At 43.2% G+C, this 27251-nt stretch overlaps 1 protein-coding gene across 4 annotated transcripts; it reads right to left on the bottom strand.

Moving 5' to 3' along the window:
- Positions 1 to 899: 899 nt before the first annotated feature.
- Positions 900 to 27251, bottom strand: LOC138739563 (nucleoside hydrolase). 4 transcript variants are annotated; one of them, XM_069891877.1, is made up of 8 exons: positions 27126 to 27251; positions 20957 to 21114; positions 14930 to 15039; positions 14045 to 14235; positions 10241 to 10420; positions 9649 to 9760; positions 8723 to 8859; positions 900 to 3930 (listed from the first exon to the last, which is right to left on the bottom strand). In XM_069891877.1, the coding sequence occupies exons 3-8, from the start codon at positions 15000 to 15002 to the stop codon at positions 3583 to 3585; spliced, it is 1041 nt and encodes a 346-aa protein (XP_069747978.1). In that variant the 5' UTR covers positions 15003 to 15039; positions 20957 to 21114; positions 27126 to 27251; the 3' UTR covers positions 900 to 3582. The 4 variants fall into 4 exon arrangements, with proteins under 4 accessions (XP_069747978.1, XP_069747980.1, XP_069747979.1 ...); XM_069891879.1 differs by having other exon boundaries at positions 20957 to 21099; XM_069891878.1 differs by having other exon boundaries at positions 20957 to 21060.

Here is a 27251-nt window from a genome sequence, read left to right as displayed (position 1 = left end):
ATTTCTGCAGAACCACAAGTAAGTTATAGTCCATGCCAGCAATCAGGCAGGTTCAAACAAAGAAATCTACAGCACAGTACATACCTTTTGGCCCACAGTATTGTGCCAACCTAATAACCTACTTGAACAACTGCTTAGAATTTCCCCACTGCATAGCCTTTCATTTTTCTCAGTTCCATGCATCTAAGTCTATGAAAAGATCCTTTGTACCTGCCTCCACCACCCTTGCCTGCAGCAAATTCCATGCACCCATCACTCCCTGTGTGAAAAATGTACTTCTTACGTCCCCACTGTACTTACTCCCAGGCCCCTTAAAATGATCCCCCCCCCCCACCCTTGTGTTAGCCATTTCAGTCCAGGGAAAAAGCCTCTGGCCATCCACACAATCATCTTGTACTCCTTCATCTGGTCACTCCTCGTCATCCATCGCTCCAAGGAGAAAAGACCAAGTCACGGTGAGTTCAAACTCGTATCCCTGTGTTCTTTACAGTTAGCATAGCGGTTAACACAATGCTATTACAGCACCAGTGACCCAGGTTGGAATCTGGCACTGTCTGTTAAGGAGATTGTACCGCTATCCCCGTGTACGTGTGCATTTCCTCCGGGTTAATTGGTCACATGGGGTGCATTTAAGGTGGCGTGGGCTCATGGGCTGGAAGGGCCTGTTACCGTGCTGTAACTCAAGAATTTTTTTTTATTACAATAAATTCTTTTCCAAAGTGTTCTCATGAGAAGTGATGGTGTTCGGTTCAATAACTGTTATATTCCGGGCACCTTGAAAAGTTTGCTTCGAACCAGTTTTTCTAGAAATGTCGTCGTTTAAAGCACTACATGTCCAGCATTTACTGCTCTTTTAATTTCTATCCCAGATGGATGAAAATAAATACATTTTAAAACAATTTACTTCCATGCTACTTTTATTTGTGTGCCACAATTATGATATGATTCCAGCATTATCAGGCAATTTCAGCAAAAAATAAAGCATATTTTATGAAATTATAGTTTTCATATATCAGAATAAAAGGAGTTTGTTTCTCACAACAATATTGATATTTTTGTGGAGTTTATTTTACCCACTTGGCATTTCTAGGACGACTGAACAATGTTCTTGAAATGGAAATCTCTGATCCCAACAAAGTGTACCCAAAACTGATGAGGGCCCTGAGAAAATTTACCAGGACGTTGCCAGGACTCAGCAACCTGAGTTGTCAGGAGACTCTGAGCAGCTTTGGGTTTTTCTTCTTGGAGCGCAGGAGGAGGAGGGGTGATCTCGTCAAGTTGTGGAAAATCGTGAGAGAATAGGTCAGAGAATAATGCGGAGTCTTTTGCCTGGAGAGTGGGGAATCGATAACCAGAGGACATAGATTCAAGGTGAGGGATGGGGGAGAGATTTAACAGGAAACCTGAGGGGCAAGATGCTTACTCAGAGGGTGGAGTGTATATGGAACCGGCTGCTGGAGGATGTGGTTGAGGCAGGTTCTACCACGGATGGTTTAGAGCAGTGGTTTTCAAACTTTTCTTTCCACTCACATACCACCTTAAGCAATCCCTATGCCATTGGTGCTCTGTGATTTGTAAGGGATTGCTTAAGGTGGTATGTGAGTGGGAAGGGAAGGTTGAGAATCACTGCTCTAGACCCAAGTGTTACTGAAATATTTTGCTTGAGAAAAATTGTCATTGGCCCATTTCCTTTGGAGTTATGAGACCATGCACATAACGAGTCAATTAGGAACGATTAAAACAGTGGTTTTCAAACTTTTTCTTTCCATTCACACACCACCTTAAGTAATCCCTGTGCCATAGGTGCTCTGTGATTTGTAAGGGATTGCTTAAGGTGGTATGTGAGTGGGAAGGGAAGGTTGAGAATCACTGCTCTAGACCCAAGTGTTACTGAAATATTTTGCTTGAGAAAAATTGTCATTGGCCCATTTCCTTTGGAGTTATGAGACCATGCACATAACGAGTCAATTAGGAACGATTAAAACAGTGGTTTTCAAACTTTTTCTTTCCATTCACACACCACCTTAAGTAATCCCTGTGCCATAGGTGCTCTGTGATTTGTAAGGGATTGCTTAAGGTGGTATGTGAATGGGAAGGGAAGGTTGAGAATCACTGCTCTAGACCCAAATGTTACTGAAATATTTTGCTTGAGAAAAATTGTCATTGGCCCATTTCCTTTGGAGTTATGAGACCATGCACATAATGAGTCAATTAGGTACGATTAAAACAGTGGTTTTCAAACTTTTTCTTTCCATTCACACACCACCTTAAGTAATCCCTGTGCCATAGGTGCTCTGTGATTTGTAAGGGATTGCTTAAGGTGGTATGTGAGTGGGAAGGGAAGGTTGAGAATCACTGCTCTAGACCCAAGTGTTACTGAAATATTTTGCTTGAGAAAAATTGTCATTGGCCTATTTCCTTTGGAGTTATGAGACCATGCACATAATGAGTCAATTAGGTACGATTAAAACAATGGTTTTCAAACTTTTTCTTTCCACTCACATACCACCTTAAGCAATCCCTTACTAATCACAGAGCACCTATGGCACAGGGATTATTTAAGGTGGTGTGTGAATGGAAAGAAAAAGTTTGGAAACCACTGGTTTATGGGGATTTGGGCTAAATGCAGGCAAGTGGGTCTAATGTGGGTGGGATATTTTGGTCGGCATGTGGAAATTAGGCTGAAGGGCCTGATTCCATGCTGTATGTCTTGATGACTCTGGACAGAGGACATTGAAGCCCTGTGGGCTGTGGAAGGATACAAAACCATAGAACTTTGCAGCCTTTCTAGTCTGTGCTGAACCATTATTGTGCCTAGTCCCATTGATCTGCAGCCAGTCCATACCTCCCCCATCTATGTACCTGTCCAAATATTTCTTAAACGCTAAAATTGAGCCTGCATTGACCACTTCAGCTGGAAGCTCGTTCCACACTCACACTCTCTGTGTGAAGAAGTTCCCCTGAATGTTCGCCTAAACTTTTCCCCTTTCACCCTTAACCCATGTCCTCTGGTTTGTATCTCACCGACCCTCAGAGAAAAAAGCCTTGTATTTTATCTATACCCCTCATAATTTTGTATACCTCTATCAAATCAAACCTCAAACCTCTATGCTCCAGGGAATAAAGCCCTCACCTGTTTATCCTTTCCCTGTAATGTGGGTAAGGATTTTAAAATGGAAGAGCTGATGGACCAAAGGGTGACAGGGAGGCAACATCTGTAAGTGATGTGTGGTTTGGTTTACGGTGACAGAAGCTGGGATGTCGGGAATCTATGTGGCAAGACTGCAAACTCAGCAGAAGTATTTTCCAACCCCAAAAGATGATCACATTTCCACAACTGGTTTCCTATTTAATGTTTAACCAGAAGTTTACTCAACATAAAAGACTTTATAAACATTACAATTATTCATTTTTTAAGCCTTGAAAACCCATTGATTTCATCCAAGCTTTTGAGGTTTTAGTGCCCTGAAAAAAAGCATTAAAATGAAGCAAGAATTTGATTAAATTGAATATTTGCATCGTATACAGCCTATAAATCTGGTATTGCTGTGTTTTGTTACTCCATTTGAGATGCGCTGGATCTTAATTCAGAGCATTAATCATTTGCTGTTTAAACTTTTCCACGTCACATTTCAGGAAGATGGTTACTTTGTGCTTGAGTTTCAGGATGTCGCGGATATCCACAACCATCATGCCTCTGGTCAATGATCCTTGCAATTCCACTGTCACTCCGTACTGTGCATGCTCTGTCACCACAGAGTCATCGATTGCAGCAGACATGCCGTATGAATCACAGGACACAAAGCCGCTTCCAAATTGCATTTCCTTGCTGCCTTTCTCGCCCTGGGCATACTCCACAGTGTGAGCAGATATCTTCTTCATGAACCTAGCCTTTTCACTATCATGAGCCACCCACTTGTGATAAAATTCCTGCAATTAGTGAAAACACTGATTTAGATATGTGGTGACAGTTTCATGCAAAAGGAGCTGTCAAACGCTCCTCGAAGGAGCGTCCTTTCATTCCCACAATCATCTTTGTGAACCTCCCCTGAACACTCCCGAATATCAGCACACACCCTTTCTTTAATGGGGAGTCCAAAACTCCTCACAATACTCTAAGTGAGGGTTCACTCATGCCTTAGAAAGCCTCAACATCACAGCCCTGCTCTTATATTCTCTTCCTTTTGAAATGAATCCCAGTGTTGAATGTGACTTCTGCACTACTCACTCGACCTGCAAGCTAACCTTCAGATTATCCTGCACAATGACTCCCAGGTCCCTTTGCATCTGAGTCGTTTCAATTTTCTCCCCATTTAGAAAATAGTCTGCACGTTTATTTTTTTTCTACCAAGGTGCATGTCCGCACCCTTTCCATGTACCTTAGTTACCAACACTACTTATCTAGGTAACTCCATCCATATTTCAATAAAAAAAGATCGTCGACAATGTTTTCCCTTTTCCCCCATAATGAGATGGTTAATTTCCCAAATTACCATGTTTCCATAGTATAGTTCCTCACATTATAGAAGGAAGCTCTTCAGTTTATTGAATTCCTGCAGGCCTACAAAGCAAGCCAATTCCCCACTATTCTGCCTTGTACCCTGTCCTCCCCATATTCCTATCAACCCTTCTATTTCCCTCTTGGATCCTACCCCCTTCCTGAACTCCGATATAGGTGCTGAGGGCACTGCTTTTATGGCGTCAAGCTCTTGACGATGCTTGCCTCATGCCTGGCGCGGGTGGAGCATCACTAGCGAGCGTAAACTAGACACTTAACGCACGCTAGTGACATTTGCACGCAAAGGTCACGGCCGTATGGGGGGGCACAGCCCCTCACTTGGGGTGCCCCCGCTTGGTGCCGACCCTGAATTAATACACCAATCCACACGTCCTTAGGATGTGGGAGGAAATTGGAGTGTGGCGGGGAAACCGACATTCTTACAGAGAGAGCATACCAGCACTCTGCTGCCCTCGAGGTTGGATCTGAACTGGCGTCATTGGATCTGTGAAGTAACTCCACTGGCAAACAATTATTCATTTCCATCAGCCGAAAAATTGGAAACCGTTATCCATTTGCAGCAATGTTAGTTTGAAAGTTGGTGGTTTCTACATCTTAAGTGCCCTGTAAATTTAAGCATCTTTTACTGAATGCATGGGTGACTGTCACAAATAGCACCTATCTCATCCTCATTTCCTTTTCATTTGTCATAATAAACGTTTATGATCTCCTCCAAATGGTGTGAGGTTGCTGTTTGTTCAGAGCACCGATTGCTGTATAATTAAACAAGCAGCTGCCCATGCCTAACCTAAAGTCAGCTTCCAAAACATAACACAAGAATGCTACCAAGCAATAGCAATAATCTCTGAGTGGGCCAAGATCTGGCCAATGGGGGCTGTGGGAAATGTCCATTTTGGCAAGAAAAATATATTATAAAAAAAATGAGAATTTGCTGAGCTCTGAAATGCAAAAAGATGAGTGTCCTCGTGCAGGATTTGCAGAAGACTGGAGAAGTTATGCCCATAGTCTTTGCCTCCTTTTATTGAAGGAAGGATGAAAGCTTGTTATCATTACATAAGGCCATTTCATATTTCAAACTCTGCCAAAATGCATAATCACCTACCTCTCTGAATGTGTGAAGGCGGTCTCTGAGCCGCATGTTCGAATCCCTCTCCGAGAGGGATAATCTCCGCAGTGCAGCCCTCTGCCGATCAATCTGAATGTACAGCCACACTAAGCAGCTGTTTAGGGGTGGGCAGATGATGCCGTCACCCCATGACCCATCTCCCCACTCGCCCCTCTCCCTCCAAGTCAGGGGTGGTGGGGCAGCAGGAGCCCTTAGGGCAGCAGGGGCCATTGGGGCAGTGAGGCCCATCGTGGCAGCGGGGGCTGTCAGCGGGGGCTGGCAGGACAGTGGAGACGGTCGCGGCAGCGGGGACCGGCGGGGCAGCAGGAGCTGTCAGTGGGGTCGTCGGCGTAGCAGGGGGTGTCAGTGGGGCCGTCAGGGTAGCAGGGGCTGTCAACAGGGACCGGAGGGGCAGCAGGAGCCATCAGGGGGTGGCCGGTGCAGGCTAGGACAGCCACACCAGGCCACTTTGACCTTTGGGGCTACTCTCTGCAGCTTAAAATGTGGCAGAGCAATGTCCATTTTCCTTACCCATAATCCCCCAGGCAGCTGGAACCGTTCAGGGAACCAGAAAGCGCTTTCAGCTGCCTGGGGGATTATGGGTAGGGAAGACAGCTATTCCTCTGTCACATATTTATGATGGGTGGTTGCTCCGGCGCCAGTCGCCCCACCTGATGGATCCAGAGGGGACTACGAGGCACCTTTGGATATGAATGGGATGCTGTAGCAGCCTTTTAGGGCTGCTGTCTGAAAAGTAAGTTCCCCTTTTTTCCATCCGCTCCATAGCCAGTCACAAGGCGGAGGCCTGACATGAAATGACCTAGAGATATACCAAGATTCTTACTTGCTGCGGCCATACAGGTACATAAGATATACCCACTACAATAGTATACATAAAATTACCACAATATGGCAAGACAGTAAAAGAGATAATAAATATAAAAGGATAGATAAATAAATATTCACAGTTACATTTAGCTAAAGAAAAAATGTGATGCTTAAATAATCCACACAGCTCTCCCAGAATAATTTACTGTTGAGGATAGGACAATAAGGGAGGTATTAAGATCTTGATAGATGTTGGAAAAAAGACTGTGCTTGAACCTAGATGTGCTAGTTGTCAGGCTTCTGTACCTTGTACCTGAAGGTAGCAGTGAGTGACCAGGGTGAAGGGGCACCTTTATGATGTTGGCTGCCTTCTTGAGGAAGTGCCCCACAAACACTCTGTGAAGGTTTTATAACCATATAACCATATAACCACTTACAGCACAGAACAGGCCAGTTTGGCCCTACTAGTCCATGCCGTAGCAAATCCCCACCCTCCTAGTCCCACTGACCAGCACCCGGTCCATACCCCTCTAGTCCCCTCCTATCCATGTAACGATCCAGTCTTTCCTTAATTGTCAACTGGTGAATAACTGAAAGGAGGCACTTATGAGGTAATGTTAGATGGATCAGGCCAATGTGTTGGCTGGACTACTTGCAAAACAAACTTTCTCACTGAGATGAACGGTTCTTGATGAAGGGCTACGGTCAAAATGCTGACTATCTATGTTGCCTTTCATGGATACTGCCTGACCTGATGACTTCCGCCAGCATTTTGGGTGCTGCTTCAGTTTTCTAGCATCCACAGTCTCTCACTTAACCTTTTTTTCCCCCAAAAGTACATGTGACAACAAACTTCAATTTGAACCTTGTAGTTGAGGTTTACATCCATTGGGAAGAAGTTAATTGAAACGTACAAGGCAAGGAAGGCTTTCAGGGGAGAATCTCAAACAAAGATGTCACTGTTTAACAATAAGGGCTTCTCCAATGAAGACAATAATGAGCGAAATGTTTCCTTTAGAGGTATACTGACAATAACCACACCAGCAGTGCGAGTTTAAGACAGCTTTAATAAACTAATATGTACACTAAGGGGTCTTGTCTCTCTGCAAGACGAACCTGGAAGGCTAGACTGTAGCTCTGGACTGCTTTATAGACAAGGTCACCGGGATGACCCCTGGTGACATAGTGGTGTAACCACAAGAGGATTATGTTTCTATGGAATACTTCTTCAAAGGGAGGGTGGAAGCATAATCATGAATATTTTTAAAACAGAGGTTGCTGCTTGATAAAACAAAGGAGTAGAAAGTTACAAGAGGTAGGCAGAAATGCAGGGTAGAGGTTACAGTCAAATCTTATTGAGCCCCAAGGGAGTGAGAAGCCCACTTTTGTTCCTCAGGCACAGGCATTCTCATTAGAAGTGATAGAGGTTGGTTCACCCTTATTTGTTATACTCTGGCACTGCAAGATTCCTTGCTTTGATAAGGCTTTTCTGGATATTTAATTGTTTAAAGCACGTCCACTGCCAGCATGTATGGCTCTTTTTATTTCCGCTTTTTAAAACATATATATTTAACTTAAATTTGATGGCAGTCATAGAACATGGAAATCTACAGCATAGTACAGGCCCTTGGGTGGCCATTCCAAAGGACATGGTCAGAGGCTACCATATATTACCATCTATATATGTGTGTGTATATATATATATATAATATATATATATATGGATGATAATATATGGTAACCTATGACAATGTCCTCCTTTGCAATGGCCATCCTACCTACGGCCCGCAGTGCTGTGCCAGCCTGATAACCTATAAAAGTTGCCTAGAATTTTCCTGTTTCATAATCCTCTATTTTTCTCACTTCCATGTACCCAACAGTCTCTTCAAAGATCTTATTGTACCTGCCTCCACCACTCTTATGGACAGCACATTCCATCCATCTTGCCCTCTAAGTGAAAAACATACCTCTTACATTCCCCCCTGTACTTACTCTCAAGCACCTTAAAACTATGCCCCTTCACGCTATCCATTTCAGTACTGGAAAAAGCCTCTGGCCATCCACACGGTCAATGACTCTCATCACCTTGTACCCCTCCATCAGGTCACCCCCATCCTCTGTCGCTCCAACGAGAAAAGACCAAGTCATGGTGGGGTTCAAATTCATATCCCTGGATTAGCAACCTTGACCCTGCAGATTACCAGTAAGATGGCATTTACAAGTGCTGCAGCAGTTATTTGCTGTATTGCTGACTGCGCCTGAATGCTTACCCAGGGTAGACGATGGCGGAGGCAATATTCCAAGGTGGCAATGTAAGTGGGACAAGTGTAGTGGCTCAGGACAATGGAGGCTGCCTCTGGGTCAGTGACAAAGTTAAACTCACCGCAGACTTTCACATTCCCTTTGGCTGAAAATAAAGCAGCAGGAGTTATACCTTGAGTGTAAAATATTGACAAAATGCAATTAATTGAATTTTTAGTATTAATTATCAGGATCTGGCTGACAAGGTTAGCATTTCCTCTCTTTCCCTAACTGACATGGTGAGTCGCCTTCTTAACTGTAGTTCTTCTGGTGAAGGTTGTCATAGACAAAGAATTCTGGGTTTTAGACATCGCAATGATGAAGCGCCGGCAATATATGTATTTCCAAGCAAGGATGGTGTGCGACTTTGAGGGGAACTTACAAGAGATGGTGGACCCATGCACCTGCTGCCTTTGTCCTTCAGTGTGAGTGGTATCATTAAAATAGTTGCAATCCATTGTACGGACAGTGTGAACTGCAGCCAAGTGGTCCAGTGAACATCCAGTGTGGTTAATGTAGTGCCAATTAAGTGGACTGCTTTGTCTTGTATGGAATTGCGCATTTTGAGTGTTGTGGGTGTTGCATTAGTCCAAACAAGTGGAGAAAATCCAGTCATGCTCCTCCTTTGTACTTTGCAAAATTGTGGCAAGAGTGGAAGACAAGAGTGGTTAAATGATAAAAGATGAGATAATGCAAGATCACAAAATCTAGAGTGGGTGAAAAATTATTAAAAGCTGCAAGGAGCATGAAAGGAGTCTGAAATGTGAATGTTGGAGCATCTGGTTATTGAACTTAACGTTGAATGCAGAAAGCTGTAATGTGCAAGGCAGAAGATGAGCCACGGATGTCGATGCCGTTAGCTCAGGTGGAGCAGTTAACCAAGTCGTGGCCGTACCTTCCATGTTTCCGCCCATGATGTACAGATTCTTCAGCTTTGACGGAAAAGTGGGCTCCATTTTGGCAGCCAGGGCTAGGTTAGTCAGGGGTCCTATAGCGACAAGAGAGACCTACAAGTACAAGGGAAGGGAATTAGTATTGTAGCAATGAAACATTCATTGTTCTGTTTATTTTATTATGAAGATTTAATTTACCACAGGAATTAAAAACTGTAAGACATTTTAAATTGTTGGAGCACATTTACAAGCATTTCTTATTTTGACACAATTTATTCTTTCAAACCTTGTTGTCATTAGAGATCACTCAATATCCAAAATGGTAGTTACTTAAAATGTATTCTCATATAATGAACTTTAAAATGTTCTTCATGGCACAGGATTCCCTAGATTTTTACAGCTTAACTTTAGTTTAGGACCATTTTGTCTGAAGAAGTTCGGCCCTAATTGGCCTTAAACAGAACCATCGCCATGCATCAACCCCCTTGGTCATTCACTTCCCTCAATTAATAACTCAGCCAAACACCCCCTAAACCGAAAGACAGACACTGCTGAACATCAAATCTTGCTTTTTCACAAATCAGCTCATCTCACCTGCCCAGGATGTTCGTTTGCCATCCGTATCATGGCATTCACCGCATGTTCGGATTTGATATGTTCCAGGCCTGGAGCGTCGGGGTCCAGAATATCACCCAAACCATCTTTCCCATGATATTCACTGTCATGAAAGACTGTACCCATGATAGAGGTGCCTGTTCCACGGTAGACAGGGATCTGTATGCATATGGGCAACTATTTAGAAATACCAAGTGTTTATTGCTCACTAACAACAATGAAAATACACAAAAGGTTATGGGATTTCCCAAAGGCCCGCTCATGCGGCTCTCTTAACCAGTAAAGCACAAGGGGACAGTAAAATCGAGGCAGTTTCCATGTTTGGTTTGAGTTGAATGAATGAATCCAGTTTATTGCTGCACCTTCCTAAGCACATAAAAAACTTGGGTAATTAAACGTATGAAGAGGAAGACAAAACATGAAAGGGAGAAAAGTAAAATAAATATTCACAGTTGCAGTAGTGCAAAAATGGTGTTCTGTCATTTCTTCAAATGACATCAGCCAGCTCCCCACCATGACTACCAGCCCCCCCACATCTCCATCGGGCACACAAAACTCAAAACGGTCAACCAGTTTACCTATCTCGGCTGCACCATTTCATCAGATGCAAGGATCGACAATGAGATAGACAACAGACTCGCCAAGTCAAATAGCGCCTTTGGAAGACTACACAAAAGAGTCTGGAAAAACAACCAACTGAAAAACCTCACAAAGATAAGCGTATACAGAGCCGTTGTCATACCCACACTCCTGTTCGGCTCCGAATCATGGGTCCTCTACCGGCATCACCTACGGCTCCTAGAACGCTTCCACCAGCGTTGTCTCCGCTCCATCCTCAACATCCATTGGAGCGCTTTCATCCCTAACGTCGAAGTACTCGAGATGGCAGAGGTCGACAGCATCGAGTCCACGCTGCTGAAGATCCAGCTGCGCTGGGTGGGTCACGTCTCCAGAATGGAGGACCATCGCCTTCCCAAGATCGTGTTATATGGCGAGCTCTCCACTGGCCACTGTGACAGAGGTGCACCAAAGAAAAGGTACAAGGACTGCCTAAAGAAATCTCTTGGTGCCTGCCACATTGACCACCGCCAGTGGGCTGATATCGCCTCAAACCGTGCATCTTGGCGCCTCACAGTTTGGCGGGCAGCAACCTCCTTTGAAGAAGACCGCAGAGCCCACCTCACTGACAAAAGGCAAAGGAGGAAAAACCCAACACCCAAACCCAACCCACCAATTTTCCCCTGCAGCCGCTGCAACCGTGTCTGTCTGTCCCGCATCGGACTTGTCAGCCACAAACGAGCCTGCAGCTGACGTGGACTTTTACCCCCTCCATAAATCTTCGTCCGCGAAGCCAAGCCAAAGAAACAGATCTTCAGTGAAGAATTGTTAAGGTGTAGCTATGTTAAGGAAGTTCAAAAGCCCGAAAGCTATTGGATAAAAACCTGCTCTTGAACCTAGAGACGATGGACATCAGGCTTCTGAAATTTCTCCCTGAAGGTCGATAGGCTCTATCAATAACCACAGAGTCATAGGCTGCAGGAACACTAGGGTTTAATGCGCATAAGACTTTGGCTGGCCCGGATCCAGGTACAGGACTGCCAGAAAGGGGGAGGTAACGTGACCTTTGTGGCTAGGGCAAGAGGGAAGGAGACTTAAGGGATGAGTCATTAGTGGGCGGGCCAGCCTCATATGTACAGTGACTGGTAAGGCCTATACAATGGAAGAAAACATATCAGTACAAGGGTGATATGTAAATTAAAATCTGAGTTGGAACGGCAATTAGGAGGAATTAGTTGTATTCCACCCTCCTGGTCACCATTCAAATTAACACATTAACAAAGTCATAAACTCAGCCTCAAGGGGTTGGTGGTGAGGAACCAACCTCTTTCTCGTTTTCTCACTGTGACTTTATCACCTCATCAGGTGGGTGAGGATATGTAATTCTGTTCCCACTGGCACAATTGCCTGCATTCAGTCATGTAGACAAGGTGGAAGAAACCAAAGAAATTGCTGGGGTGGGGGGGGGGGGGGCAGGGGGTTGGAATTAATTCCTTATGGAGGTAGGCTTTTACCATGGAGGGGAGGTGAGATACAAACCAGAGGACATGGGTGAAGAGTGAAAGTGGAAAAGTTGAGGGGGAATGTGAGGGGGAACTTCTTCACACGGAGAGTGGTAGGAATGTGGAATGAGCTGCCAGTTGAAGAGGTGAATGTGGGCTCAATTTTAACATTTAATTTGGACAGGTACATGGATGGGAGGGGTATGGAGGGCTCTGGACTGGGTGCAAGTTAGTGGGTCTAGGCAGAAAAATGGATTGGCACAGACTAGTAGGGCTGAAGGGTCTGTTTCAGTGCTGTAATGTTCTATGGTTCTAAAACAGGAATAAAGAAAAGCACTTATCATAAATTATGTATATCATGTAGAATCAATATGGACGGTTCCAATCACGTCCTATTTGGGCAATGTATAAATTTAATAAAATCAACAACTGAGTAAAAGGGATGGGACGGATAGCGTAGCAGTTAGCACAACGCTGTTATAGTGCAAGCAATTGGGGACGGGGGCTTTAAACCCACCCTGTCTGTAAGGAGTTTGTATGTTTTTCCTATGTCTATGTGGGTTTTCCCTGGGGGCTCTGGTTTCATCCCACTGTTCAAAACATACCAGGGGCTGTAGGTTAATTGGGTATAATAGGGTGGCATGGGCTCATGGGCCAAAAGGGCCCAAAATTTAAAACTCAAAATTATAGATTATGATTACATCAATAGGCTATTTCACACAGCATTGTAAAATGGAGATTCCCCAGAAACTTTCCTGGGAACCCACCCGTGAACCTGAGGTGTGAAAAGGTCGGACGGGGAATTTTAAATGGGTCCAGGGCTACGGCTTCGGGAAATGTTCCCGACCGCCCTCTCCCTGCAGTGTGAAGAGCCAAATGGCCAAGCAGGGAAGCCTCATGACGTCAGCGCTAACATGCTGCATCACGTAGGCATTTAAAATTAAAAGATACATCGCCAGAGAACGGCGGGCCACTTTGGCAGCACAATCCAGGATGAATGGCTGTCCTCGTTAACCATAATCCATGAAGCACCTGTATTTTGCCAGAGCATATCCAGCTGCGTGGGAGATTATGGGAAACAAAGTCGGCCATTCATTCTGCATTGTGCCTCCGTCGCAACATGCCGAAGCAGCCCTGAAGCATGGGTGGGTAACCTACCAACGGAAGGGGGAGGTAGGAGGAGGGAAGGAGCGGGTAGGCAACCTACCGACAGCTGGGAGGGAGGGAGCGGGTGGGCGAGTGACTAATCTACTGACAGTCGGGGGTAGGGAGTAGGTGGGCAACTGTCCTACTGAAGGCCGGGGGTAGGAGGGAGCAGGTGGGTAAGAGTCTGATGGACGGGCAGGAAGGGAGCGGGCAGGCAATTGACAGACGGGCAATCACATTTACTCCTGTGTGTGTGTAACGCGTCATCAGTTTGGGGTGGGACCCCCTTAAATTGCAGGGGAGGGCAAATTCCCAGGAATTTGGACCGTGATGTGAAAGGCCCGGGAGGTCCTGAATTCCCGGGACAAAGTAGGGTCACCACTCACCTGCAGTGTGAAAACACCTAATCAAAACTATCCTTGCATAAATAAACAACATAATTATTTACAAGAGATTGTAAAATATATTTTGAAGAATAATTTCAAGAGGTTATAAATTTGTTCCTTATCTCCTACCAACAAGAGTTGTTGCTGAACACAGGGGCACCAGTCCCAGCCAGCGTCCTGCCACTACCTACCTCCATTTTGTTGCACAGCTTCAGCACTCGGAGCACATTCTTACACACATTATCAAGGCTGGTGTTTCCATGAGTGCAGGTTATCCCCAGGATATGCACGTTCGGTGCGGCCAGAACCATCATTATTGCCTGGGCATCGTCCACCCCAGCGTCAACATCCAAGATGAACAGCTTCTTTTCCGGTTGAATAACTAAAGATGGGAGAGTATGGAGAAAGTTCAAAGTTTAGATTTATTGTCAACCCTGAAATTCTTTTTCCTGTGTCCAGGCAGAATTTTTACTTTATCAGTAACTGTAAACTGTACTCAAGGAAAAGAGATGCATATAAAAGTGAGAAATGCAAACAAAGAAACAAATTGCAATACAGGAAAAAAATATTCAGTAATAAATAATATGCCAAGTAAGAGTCCTTAAACGAGTTGCTGATTGAGCTTGTTGTTTAAGTCTGATGGTGGAGGGGGTGCAACTGTTCCTGAACCAAGTCTCGTGGCCCCCAGACCTCTTTCATAACGACAGCCCAGCGAGAACAGATTATGTCCTGGGTGGTGTGGACTCTGTATGGTTGCTACTGATCTCCAATGGTAGCGTTCCATGTAGGTTTTCTTGATGGGAGAGAAAGCGTTGCCTGTGATGTACTGGGCAGTGTCCACCACCTTTGCAGTACATTCCATTCAGAGATTTTGGTGCCTACATACCAGCCCATGAAGCAGCCAGTCAACACACTTTCCACTACACATTTGTAAATGTTTGCCAAAGTTTTTGATGTCATACCAAACCTACACAAGCTCCTGAGAAAGTAGAGGGACTGAAGCACTTTCTTTATGATAATGTTTGTGTGTTGGATCTGGGAAAGGTCCTCTGAGATAGGAATTTAAATTTGCTCACCCTCTCCACCTCTGATCCCCCAATGATCACTAGATCGTACACCTCTGGTTTTCTCGTCCTGGTTTTCCACCATCAGCTCCTTGGTTTTGGTGACATTAAATGTGAAGTTGCTGTTAAATTTAAATATACATCAAGGTAACAAGCCCTTTCGGCACATGACTCCGTGCCGTCCAATTTACACTCAATTAACCTACACCCCCAGTACATTTCAAACAGTGGGAGGAAACTGGAAACCCAGGTGAAAACCCATGCAGACACGGGGAGAGCATACAAACTCCTTACAGACAGTGCAGGATTCGAACCCTGGTCCCAATCGCTGGCACTGTAAAGGCATTGCACTAACCCCTACACCAAGGCCATCCACACATTAATACACCGTTCAGCCAAGTTTTCAAAATCCCTCCTGGATGCTGACCCATTGCCCCTTTCTATACAATCCACTAAGATTTCAGATTTATTGCAGAGTATAACATCACATACAAGCACTGTGCCCTCTAAACTGTGTGCATGAACACACATTTTGCAACCAGTGCACAAAGGAAATTAATGTGCGCACAAAAGGTTAGTTACCTAAGATAATGTAGTAATTAATAATTATACTTGTTGAAAATAATCTCTTAGCTTTGTTACAGATTATAGATATGCTTTTGGAAGATAAATTGGGGCAGGATTTTTTTTAGTGTAGATCACATACAAACACTTTAAAACAGATCTTATTTAAAATACTGGAGCTTGACAGACTGGCTCCAAGAGCCTTTGCTAAAGCTTTGGAGAGTGCCCAAGAGACTTCACTAATGGATTGTTGTTTACATAAATGCAACAGATGGATGAACTTGTTAGAACCGCAGGCTGTCTGGAGTGGAACTTACTATTTTAAGAGGGTCGTGTAGTTTTGCAAGCAGAGAGAGTAAAACAGGTTTTCTCTGAGAGAGAGAGAGAGAGAGAGAGAGAGAGGGGGGGGGGGATTCAATTCTGCAGTTTCAGTTCTGCAGATTTACAGTCAGCAGGAGCTGGGACTGGAACAGGACAAGCTGGCAAACTTGTGGAAACCCCCATTTGGAAGATGGGTTGTGACTGCTTAGTTCCGCCTTGTCAAAGCCCTTGTGGTTCATGTAAGAGGAGAGGATTGGCTGCCTAATGTTTCATTTGAAATAAGGGAAACAAAAAGGAACTCTGTGGTGACCTGAAAGAAAGAGGTTATCATCTGGAAGACCCTGAAGGGGAAAGTTTCTTCAGCAAGACACTGAAGTGGTAAAAGGAATCAGTTGTGGGTGTCCAGTGAACAACAAATCTCTCTCTGAAAACCAACAAGAACTTTCCTGAGCAGTAACCATTTACCTTTCAAGCACCAAAGCCTGGTGAACTTCATAAAAGTTAAATTCTGTGCACAGTATAAGAATTGCCTGAAACCAGTGAACTTGGGGGAATGAGAAGTGAGATTGGACTGTGAACCAAACAACTTTTCTGAACTCACACATACATTACATACACATGCACTTAGAATTAGAAGGGGGTTATGATAGATTAGTTAATAGTGATAAGTTAAAATGTGATTCTGTTTTGATGTTTAAAGATAATTAAAAGCAAATTTTGTTTATAGTTTTGAATTGGTGAATATCTATTCTTGCTGGGTTTTGGGGTCCTCTGGGCTCGTATCAGTGTTTCTGTTAACTAGTTTAAACATGCCAATACAGTTTTATTAGCCATGTGGGAGAGGCTGTGTCAAAATGACTGTGAAAACAATTTCAAGTTTACATTTGCAAAGACATTCAATGAGGACATAATTTTGTCACAGGAAAAGAATTTGCACAACATAAGAATTTTGCACACACTAACCACTAAAAATTAGAGCAGTGCTTCTCAACCTTTTTCTATCCACATACATACCACTTTAAGTAATCTCCATGCCATCAGTGCTCTGTGATTAGTAAGGGATGAAGGTGGTATGTGGGTGAAAGAGAAAGTTTGAAAACCACTGTTTTAATCGTACCTAATTGACTCGTTATGTGCATGGTTTCATAACTCCAAAGGAAATGGGCCATTGACAATTTTTATCAAGAAAAATATTTCAGTAACAATTGGGTCTAGAGCAGTGATTCTCAACCTTCCCTTCCCACTCACATCCCACCTTAAGCAATCCCTTACTAATCACAGAGCACCGATGACATAGGGATCACTTAAAGAGGTATGTGAGTGGAAAGAAAAGGTTGAGAACCACTGATTTAGAGGGAACATTGCATAAAACCCTAAGATTCTTTGTACTGCAGGTGAGGCAGAATTACCACTTACTGGTAGTGCAAAGAAAACGACACAATGTGCACATGCAAACAAATAAAGAACTGTAAATAATTAACAAATGTAAACTGACTGTGCAATGCAAAGAGAATAAAAAAATAAAGTGCACAAGTAAGAGTCCTTAAATGAGTCTCTGATTGAGTTTGTTATCGAGGAGTCTGATGGTGGAGGGGTAACAGCTGTTCCTGAACCTGCTGGTGCGAGTCTTGTGGCACCTATACCTCTTTCCTGAAGGCAGCAGCAAAAACAGAGCATGTGCTGGGTGGTGTGGATCCTTGAAGATTGTTGCTGCTCCCTGACAGCAGCATTCTTTGTAGATGCTCTTGATGGTGGGGAGGGCTTTGCCTGTGATGTTCTAGGCTGTGTCCATTACCTTTTTAGTTTGCTCTACACCTAGTGGTATTGGTGTCCTCATACAAAACTGTGATGCTGCCGGTCAGCAAACTTTCCACCACATGTCATACCAAACCTCTACAAACTCCTGAGGAAGTAGAGGCGCTAACGTGCTTTCTTCACAATGCCATTGGTGGGTTGAGTCCAGGAAAGATTCTCCAAGCTAGGGACTCCCAAGAACTTAAATTTGCTCACCCTCTCCACCTCTGATCCCCAAATGTTCACTGAATTGTATACCTCTGGTTTTCCCTTCCTGAAGTCAACAATCAGCTTCTTGGTTTTGGTGATATTTCGTGCAAGTTTTTTTTTGGTGCACCACTCAGCCAAGTTTTCAATCTTCCTTCTGTCTACTGACTCATTCCCTTTTTTAAACATCCCACTAACTACCATGGATTCATTGGCAATTACAGATGGTGTTATTGTCATACTGAGCCACACAGTTGTTGGTGTATAGTGAGTAGAACAGGGGGCTAAGAACACAGCCCTCTGGTGCTCAGGTACTGATGGAGATTGTGGAGGAGATGTTCTTACTAATCCTCAGTGATTGTGGTCTGGAGGTGAGGAAATCAAGGATCTAGTTACACAGCGGGGTGTTGAGTCTCAGGTCTTGGAGATTACTGATCAGTTTTGAGGGGATGATGGTGTTAAATGTCAAACTATAGTTGATAGAGAGCATGTTTGCTGTTTAGGTGTTCCAGTGCCTTGCGTGGAGCTGGTGAGTTGGCATCCGTTGTAGACCTGTTGCTAAGATAGGCGAACTGGAATGGATCCACGTCAACTCTCAGACAGGAGCTGATATCCTTCGTCACCAGCCTTTCAAAACACTTTATCACTGTTGATGCAACTGCTACAGCTTGATAGTCATTAAGGCAGGTTAAGACACCCATTTGAAACAAGGGGCACCACACCCTACTGGAGTGAGATGTTGAAACTATATATTTGGTCAGCACAGAGTTTTAATACTTGGCCAGGTACTGTATTCAGATGGATACTTTCCTTGGATTCATTCTCCCGAAGGCAGCCTGAATATCATCCTCGGATACAGACAGGATAGACTCATCTTGGTGCTCTTCCCTATTACAATGGTCAAATCAGGCATAGATTATGTTGAGTTCTTCTGGGACTGAAGCTTTGCTGTCTGATACAGCACGGGATTTGGTTTGGTAGCAGGTTGTGTCATTTAGCCCTTAAATATGGTATAATCAGCAAATTCATTGTCATACTTAGTCGCGCAGTCATAAGTGAAAAGCAAGTAGAACAGGGAGCTAAGAACGCAGCCCTATTATGCTCCAGTACTGATGGAGATTGTGAAGAATTTCTTACCAATCCTCACTGATCATGGTCTGGAAAATATGGTAGGAATATTTAACTATAATTGATGCTAACGCTTATTGTCATACACATGAGTGCAATGTAACGATGCACTGAAGTGTTCTTACTTGCAGCAGCCAAACTGGTACATTTGTAAAAGTAAACAACACTGACAGTAATAGTTATTGAAAGGAAAAAAATGATGTTGCAATAGAGCAACCAGGTCTTTTTGTAGTGCCAGAGTAGCTTATGGTTTGGGTTGTAATGTTACGAGCTCAGAGGACCCCAGCAGCAATAGATATTTACCAAGACAAATGGTTACTTAAACAAAAGTTGCTTTTCATTATCTTTAAACATGAAAACAGGATCAAACTTTAACTTATTAGCATTAACTAAACCTTAACCCCCTTCTAATTCTAAGTATATAATGTGTGTATAAGTTCAGAAAAGTTCTTTGATTCACAGTCCAATCTCACTTCTCATTCCTCCAGGTTTATTGGTTGCAGGCAATTCTTATACTGTGCACAGAATTTTAATATTTATAAAGTTCACCAGGCTTTGGTGCTTGAAAGGTAAATGATTACGGCTCAGGAAGGTTCTTGTCAGTTTTCATATAAATTTGTTGTTCGCTGGACATCCACAACTGATTCCTTGTAACCAGCCACTTCAATGTCTTGCCGAAAAAACTTGCTCCCTCAGGGTTCTCCAGATGATAACCTCTTTCTTTCAGGTCACCACAGAGTTCCTTTTTGTTTCTCTTATTTCAAGCGAAACTTTAGGCAACCAGTCCTCTCCTCTTGCATGAACCACAAGGGCTTTGACCAGGCTGAACTAAGCAGTCACAGCCCATCTTCAAAATGGGGTTTTTCCACAAGCTTGCCAGCTTGTCCTGTTCCAGTCCCAGCTGCTAATGTAGCACTGCAGAACTGAATTCTCTCTCTCTCTCTCTCTCTTTCTCTCTGAGAAAAAACCTGTTTTATTCTCTCTGCTTGAAAAACAACATGACCCTCTTAGAACAGTAAGTTCCACTCCAGACAGCCTATGGCTCTAACAAGTTCATCCATCTGTTGCCTTTTTGTAAACAACAATCCATTAGTGAAGTCTCTTGGGCACTCTGCAAAGCTTTTGCAAAGGGTCTTGGAGCCAGCCTGTCTAGCATGGGCAGAGCTCAGCATTTTAAATAAGATCTGTTTTAAAGTGTTTGTATGTGACCTACACTAAAAAATCCAGCCCCAATTTATCTCCCCAAAACATATCTATAATCTGTCGCTGTAAGCAGAGGTTCAAGAGTCTGTTAGGTATTCTTAAACCTAGTGGTACTGGTCTACAGGCTTCTGTACCCTACAACATCAAGGTCAAAAATATAAGTGTCTATAGTTAAGGAAGGACATATTAGCTTTGGAAGCCACTCAGAACTTTCAGCAGGTTGATTCCTGCTATGAAGTGGTCATCCTGCAAAGAAAGTTTTAGTAGTTCTTGTACTTGAAAAAAGTTCAGACCCAAAACATTAGCTATTCTTTACTTCCCATGGACACTGTGTGTCCTGCTGTTTCCCCAGCATGTTTGTGTATTGCACTTGACCTCAGTGACCGTAGACTTCCTTGTCTAACCCAACAAAGGGTTGAGGAGGAATTTAGAAGAACAAGAAGTTATCTTATTGAAACATTGGAAGGTGAGGGACTTGATAGAATGATTCATCCATGAAGACGGAGATTAGGAGGAATTTCTTCTCTTAGAGGGTTATAGAAACCCTCTCCCATTGAAGACATTATAGGCTATCTTGGGGATTTGGTCTCAGAGCATAGGAAACAGGAAAATGGAAAGTGATCTTATTGAAAGATGGAGCTGGTGTGAGAGGCTAAATATCTTTGTCCAGCTCCTGCTCCTTCTCAACAAGCTGCATGTAGCCTGATCAATGCTTTTCACCACATTTCAACAATGATGTTATCTTCCTGGGTCCTTTCCATGAATGATAGCTGTGAAATTTATCTACAAAATGTATTTTTCTCTTTTACACTCATCACTCACCAGTTTGTTCCATCGTTGCTAATGTTTTATAATGCGCTTGAGTTCCAAGTTTCAGCTCTCCTGCCAATTGGAGGATAAGGTCCTTCCAATTGTTCTTCCCGTGACTGCAAGTGACCGACAATATGGCATTAGCTTGTAGAGTGCTGGAGAAGAGATAGCTGAAAATACATCAATAAGCCTTGATGGTTTAATAAAAAGTTTCTTCAGAATTGAAATCAAATTACATTAATTTAACAAAATGTTCAATACTGCTAAACATCTAATTTATGAACATCGAGGCGCAATAAAACAATAAATATTTTGGACTTAAATTAATACAGCGAGAAAGATGACTTATTTCATGCGCAATGGTGTATACATCTTTGATACTTAGAATTAAAAATGTATTTATTAATTCTACAGATAGTTTATAACAGTAGTTCTCAACCTTTTTCTTTCCATTCACATACCACCTTAGTAATCCCTTACTAACCACGGACCACCTACGCCATAGGTGATGTGTGAGTGGGAAAAAGGTTGAGAACCACTGGTATGTTACATGGCTGAATTGATGTATATTTTGGAATGAAGAGTCTTTCAAATCAATAAATCTCACCACTTGTGTTCTAATTCGTATAGCCAATACCTCACAGTTCTAGAGACTTGTATTTAATCCTAAACTTGGACATGTAAAGGTTAAATTTTCTCCCAATGAGTGGGATTTCCTCCAGGTGCCCTGGTTTCCTTTTCACATCTCAAAGACACAGATGTCATTAGGTTAAATGGCCTTTGCAAATTGGTGTGTAGATGAGTGATAGGTGGGCAAGGGTAGGAGGTGAAGTTGATGGGATAGCGAGGAGAAGGACAAAGTATACTGGGAGGCACTGTTAGTGTAGAGGTTGACACAACACCTATTAGAGCGTCAGCAACCCTGGTTTCAATCCAGCGCTGTCAGCACGGAGTTTGTATATTCTTCCTGTGTCTGTGTGGGTGTCCTCGAGGTGCTCTGGTTTTCTTCCCATGTTCCAGGTAATAGGTTAATTGGTCACTTGAGGGTGTTTTGACTGCATTGAATCAATGGGCCAGAAGGGCCTGTTCTCATGCTGTGTCACTAAATAAAAGTACAATATGGGATTAGTGTAGGATCGCAGTAAATTGATGCATGGTCATTGATGAGGGAAAAGAAGCTATTTCTATGCTAGTTGATTGCCTGTCCCGCATCGGACTGGTCAGCCACAAACGAGCCTGCAGCTGACGTGGACTTTTTACCCCCTCCATAAATCTTCGTCCGCGAAGCCAAGCCAAAGAAGATGCAGATGACATGAAGATTTGAGGTGTTCTGGATAGTGTAGGTTACAACAGGATATAGACTGGATGTAGTGTAGGGCAGTAGATTGATTTCAATCAGATAAGTGAGAAGTTTTGCATGGTGGAAGGTTGAACTTGAAGTTGGCATTCATGGTTAATGGCAGGATTCCTAACCGTCTCCAAGAACAGAGGGATCTTGGGTCCCAATCCATAGCTCACTCAGGTTTGCCACGCAGGTTGATAGAGAGGTTAAGAAGGCTTATGGTATTCTGGTCTTCATTAGTTGGGGAATTGAGTTCAAGAAATAATATTGCAGCTCTATATAACTCTGGTTAGACTACTATGGCATACAGTCTGGTCACCTCATTACAGGAAGGATGTGGAAGCTTTGGAGAGGGTGCAGAGGATTGGAGAACGTGCCTCAGGAAAAAAGCCTGAAAAAATTTTGAGGCATAGAAATGATGGATGGCCAGTACCTTTTCTGCAGGGCGACTGTAGCAAATATTAGGTGAGATTAGGGAAGAATAAGGGAGATGTCAGGAGTATGTTTTTTAACACCAAGAATATTGGTGCTCTGTGATTAGTAGTAAGGGATTGCTTAAGGTGTTATGTGGGTGGAAAGAAAATGTTTGAAAACCACTGTTTTAATTGTACCTAATTGACTCGTTATGTGCACGGTTTCATAACTCCAAAGGAAATGGGCCAATGACAATTTTTCTCAAGCAAAATATTTCAGTAACAATTGGGGCTAGAGCAGTGATTCTCAACCTTCCCTTCCCATTCACATACCACCTTAAGCAATCCCTTACTAATCACAGAGCACCAATGGCATAGGGATTACTTAAAGTGGGATGTGAGTGGAAATAAAAAGGTTGAGAACCACGTCTCAAAAGTTTATTTCAAGCAATATATTTCATCTTGATGTCGAAAATCAGACCACGTCTTTCATAGCACAGGACTATTATTGCACCAGCAACCTGGGTTTGAATCTGCCACTGTCAGAATTTACGTGTGACCTGCACAGATTTTCCCCGGTGCTCTGGTTTCCTCCCATTTTGAATCGGTCGTGTTGTGGGTGCAGACCAGTCACCATACTCTACCCCGACATATAAAAAATGCTCGAGGAGATCATCTAGTCGATGGGTTAATGGGGCGATTGGGGAGAAAGAACACAACTCTGAAATGAGGGGAGGGAGACAGCAAGAACACAAAGTAATGCAAGAGTTGGTGGATGAACAGCTACAGATAAATGTCCAGCACGTTGGGCTGGAGAAAGAAAAACTGAGCCACAATTACAGACATGGCCTGACCCATTCTGATACAAAAAGAGAAATAAAAATCCTGAAGTTGTAATATTGACTTCCAAAGGTCACAATGATCCAGGCCAGAAGATGAGATGCTGCCCTTCAAACTTGGCTCAGCGTGATTGTAACAGTGCAGGGGACACAGGCAGGTAGGTCAAACTGGGAGTAAAATGGCTAATAAATCAACAGGCAACTGGAAGTTCAGGACACCCTGAATGCAGGTCACCAAATGTGTTTGTGTTCTCTTCAACTTAGAAGAGACCACATTCAGAACACCAAATGCAGTGCACTGGACTTGAGGAGGTACAAGTAAATCAGAGAAAACCACACCAGCAATTAAACAAAAAGAAAATGTGTAAGGAGCCATAAGCCCGACCCTCTGGTCAAAAGGGTCCACCTCTTCAATGCCAACCCCCAATACGCTTATGTGGTGTACTTTGATGAGCATGAGGACACTGTCTCCATTACGGATTTGGCACCCTCAGGGGCCCTGATCACTCCACACCCCCCTCATCCCTACCCACCATGATGCACCAGGACAATAGCACATTGCTTCACCCCCAACAGAGGACACACCAGACTCATCGCTGCATACCCACCAGCCCAACGCTGTCGATTACACACAGGCTTCCCAGACCACCCAGGTCCCTGTCACTGTGCTGCAACCGCAGCCCGAACTACGACGGTCACAGCGAAAACCCAGACCACCTGATAGGCTGAATTTGCAACTGTATTATCACCACTTCACCCCACCGGACTCTTTAACAAAAACACAAGGGGTGAATGTGGTGAACCACTATATGTTTGTCTGTTCGGGAACACCCATTGGCAGACTGTGTCAGTGGCCCCTCCCACTGGCTCCAGAATGTTCCACAGCCCCTTCCCAGTGCAGAACAGTCAAGCAGCATGGATGGGCTTTCGTTCTAAAGCTAATAAAAGCCCACCAGTTCGAACGATTTCAGTCTTTTGGAGTTATTGACGGTGCATCAGTCTGTTGTTTAGGAGTCTGATGGCGGTAGGGTAACAACTGTTCCTGAACCTGATGGAGTACATCTTGTGGCACCTCTTTACTGACGGCACTTCACATGAAACCCAGAAAAAGCATGGTAATCAGCAAGTAGGATTTTAGCTAATTTAAAATTGAAGAGTGAGAACACCTTTAATTGATATTAAACAAGGGTGAAACAAAAATAATCTCACAGCAATAATAGTTTTGCAACAGCATTAATAATAAAATACTGTCTAAATTAGCAGGATCATGAAAATCATTCCAAAAAATATTCAAGACACCCAGGCAAGGAAACGAATAAAATCATACTGCTCAATGCACAAAAGTGCTGGAGAAACTCAGCGTGTCACGCAACGTTCTCTACGTAGGAAAGCTATGTAGCCAAGTTGTGAGCAAAAAGCAGGTAGGCTCCTGAAGGGGCAGGGGGTGGGGCACAGGCCCACAGGCAAGAGGTCGTAGACGGATATGGATGGGAGGCCAGAAGAGAAAAATGCTGTTGCATGACTCCTAAAATTTGGACGGTTCAGAGATAGGATTAGGCCTAGATATTTGGATGTTGCAGATTCTCAGGCAGTACTTTTAAAATTCAGATTTAAGTTGGAATAAAGGAGAGTTGAACAGGTAAATTGTGACCATTTATTCATTAGGCAAATGTAGCAAGTTTCAATGATCAAAACGAGCAGTTTTAAAGAAAAATGTAAACAAAATTTTTCCACAACAAAAAAAAGGAGTGTGTAATGGTTGAAAATGTGCTTAAAAACAAACATTGTAAAAGAAAAATACAAATGAATTTCTTTCTGATAAGATCACCTGTATCAAGTGTGGCCTCTTGTTGCCGCTGTACATCTGTGGCATTTAACACCCACAAAAACCCACTAACTTCAAAAAGTGTGGGAGTTTTCTAAAAGTCCGGATTCTTAGATGGCCTGGATTTCTGGACTTCAACCGCACCTGGGTGTAGAGTAGAGCTTGAGAGCGGCAGGGATTGCAGATAGGTAACAGCGAGAGAGACTCCCCTCCCCACCGTTCTATTCAGTCGCCCTGCCGGCTTTTTTTTTTGACAAAGGGTTCAGACTCAAAACATTGGTTACATGTCTTTGCTACATAAGGAACACTGCATGACTTGCTGAGTCTCTCCAGCATTTTTGTGCATTGAACTATAATTGCAGCGTCCGCAGACTTTCTTGTCAAAGTCACGTTGTCCTGTTCCAACTGAGGGACTCACCAGGTCAGGCAAGCATTCATGGAGAGAAATAGATCGGGCTCCATTCTCCCACCCCAAGCATTAACTGACCATTTCTCTCCCTGACCTCCAGCTACTTAATGTTTGCTCAAGTTTCAAGGATCTTTGTATTTAGTCCATAAAATATAGCAGCCCTTTCTCCCCATAACCTTTGGCACCCTTACTAATCAAGAGCTCATCGATCTATTTTAAATATGCCCACTGACTTTTCCTTCACAGCTGCCTGTGGTAGCAAATTTCTACAGATTCATCACCCTCATCTTGGCTCTAAAGCCTGCAGCTGACGTGGACATTTACCCCCTCCATAAATCTTCGTCCGCGAAGCCAAGCCAAAGAAGATTCTGAGACCGTATCATGATATATAAAAAAAAATAAACTCAAGATGAGATAATCTGCTTGATTGGTTAATAGGACAATTATTTAAAAACTTTACCATCTAACCCATTATGTTTATCCATTACCAATCAATGGCTTTCTGCAGTGCTGTTATTCTCTTTCTAAAACTGAATGTTACAGCTGTGTAAGTACTGAAATCCTCAGTTATCCGATTTCTTTTGGACCCTGCAGTGAAGCCTGCTTGGCTCTGAAAAAATTTTTTTTTGATAATTGAGGATATCAGAAAAGCTTATTTTTCCAAAGGGTTTTGAAGCCGAAACGATCAGAAATCCTCAGACATCCAAAAAAAAATTTTTTTTGGAGCCAAAGTGACATCACAGGTTTTTAAAAATTTGGAATTTTTGAAAAACCTCTGAGTAGAATTTAGAGTTTTGGGTGTTAGATTTATCTTATTTTGTTCAGGTTTTTTTTGGTGAGAATTAAACATTATTTCATGCTTCAAAAGCCTTCCCTTGCTGTTTGTTTAAACCCTGTTAAAAGTGATTTGCTGTTGCTACTGGGCTGTTTTAAAAAAATGACCAGCTCACCGAATATATCGTTTAGGCCCGGTCCTGTCCACTTTGGATAATCGGTGCTGTACTGTACGTTAATAACTAGTTCATCTGAAGGAATGTCGAGTCAGAATGGGAAGTGATCTTTATCAAACATAAAGTGGTTGCAGGAGGCGACCGGCAGCTCGGGTAGGATTAAATCAGGGGGGCAAATTGTTTGGCGTGTACAAATTGGGCTGGTTTCCATCGGACTCGTGCAGACGCAGGAAAATTGAAAGGCAGCAAATGTCAACCGCAACAGGGCAATCTACACGAGGAGCTCCATGAACTTTGACAACATCGATGTAATTACATTTTAATACTTGTATATAAACACATAGTCCAATGCCAAAACATTTCTATCGAAGAAACTCCAAATGAATCAATAAATTCCTCTTACCAAGTGAATAGTTCCTGTCCTGCAGATCCTCTTTTTATTTAATGCAGGTGACGCGTCCTCTCAGCTCTTCAACTTTTTCACTTTTCAGTTTCGAATTGAGGATCTTCAACAATTTGCAAGTCTGTT

The sequence above is a fragment of the Narcine bancroftii genome, chromosome 7 (genome assembly GCF_036971445.1).
Source record: "Narcine bancroftii isolate sNarBan1 chromosome 7, sNarBan1.hap1, whole genome shotgun sequence".
NCBI classification, from domain to species: domain Eukaryota; kingdom Metazoa; phylum Chordata; class Chondrichthyes; order Torpediniformes; family Narcinidae; genus Narcine; species Narcine bancroftii.
The sequence above is the reverse complement of the archived record's forward strand: the minus strand, read 5'-3'. Positions and strand labels throughout refer to the sequence as shown.

What these genes read in the sequence shown, in the direction of transcription:
- LOC138739563 (XM_069891877.1), bottom strand. Translation starts at nt 15,002, where the DNA reads ATGGTGGAAAACCAGGACGAGAAAACCAGAGGTGTACGATCTAGTGAT. An exon ending in CAAACGAACATCCTGGGCAG is followed by an intron (nt 9,761 to 10,240) that starts GTGAGATGAGCT and finishes TTGTACTTGTAG; the next exon opens with GTCTCTCTTGTCGCTATAGG. An exon ending in CATGGGCGGAAACATGGAAG is followed by an intron (nt 8,860 to 9,648) that starts GTACGGCCACGA and finishes CTTTATTTTCAG; the next exon opens with CCAAAGGGAATGTGAAAGTC.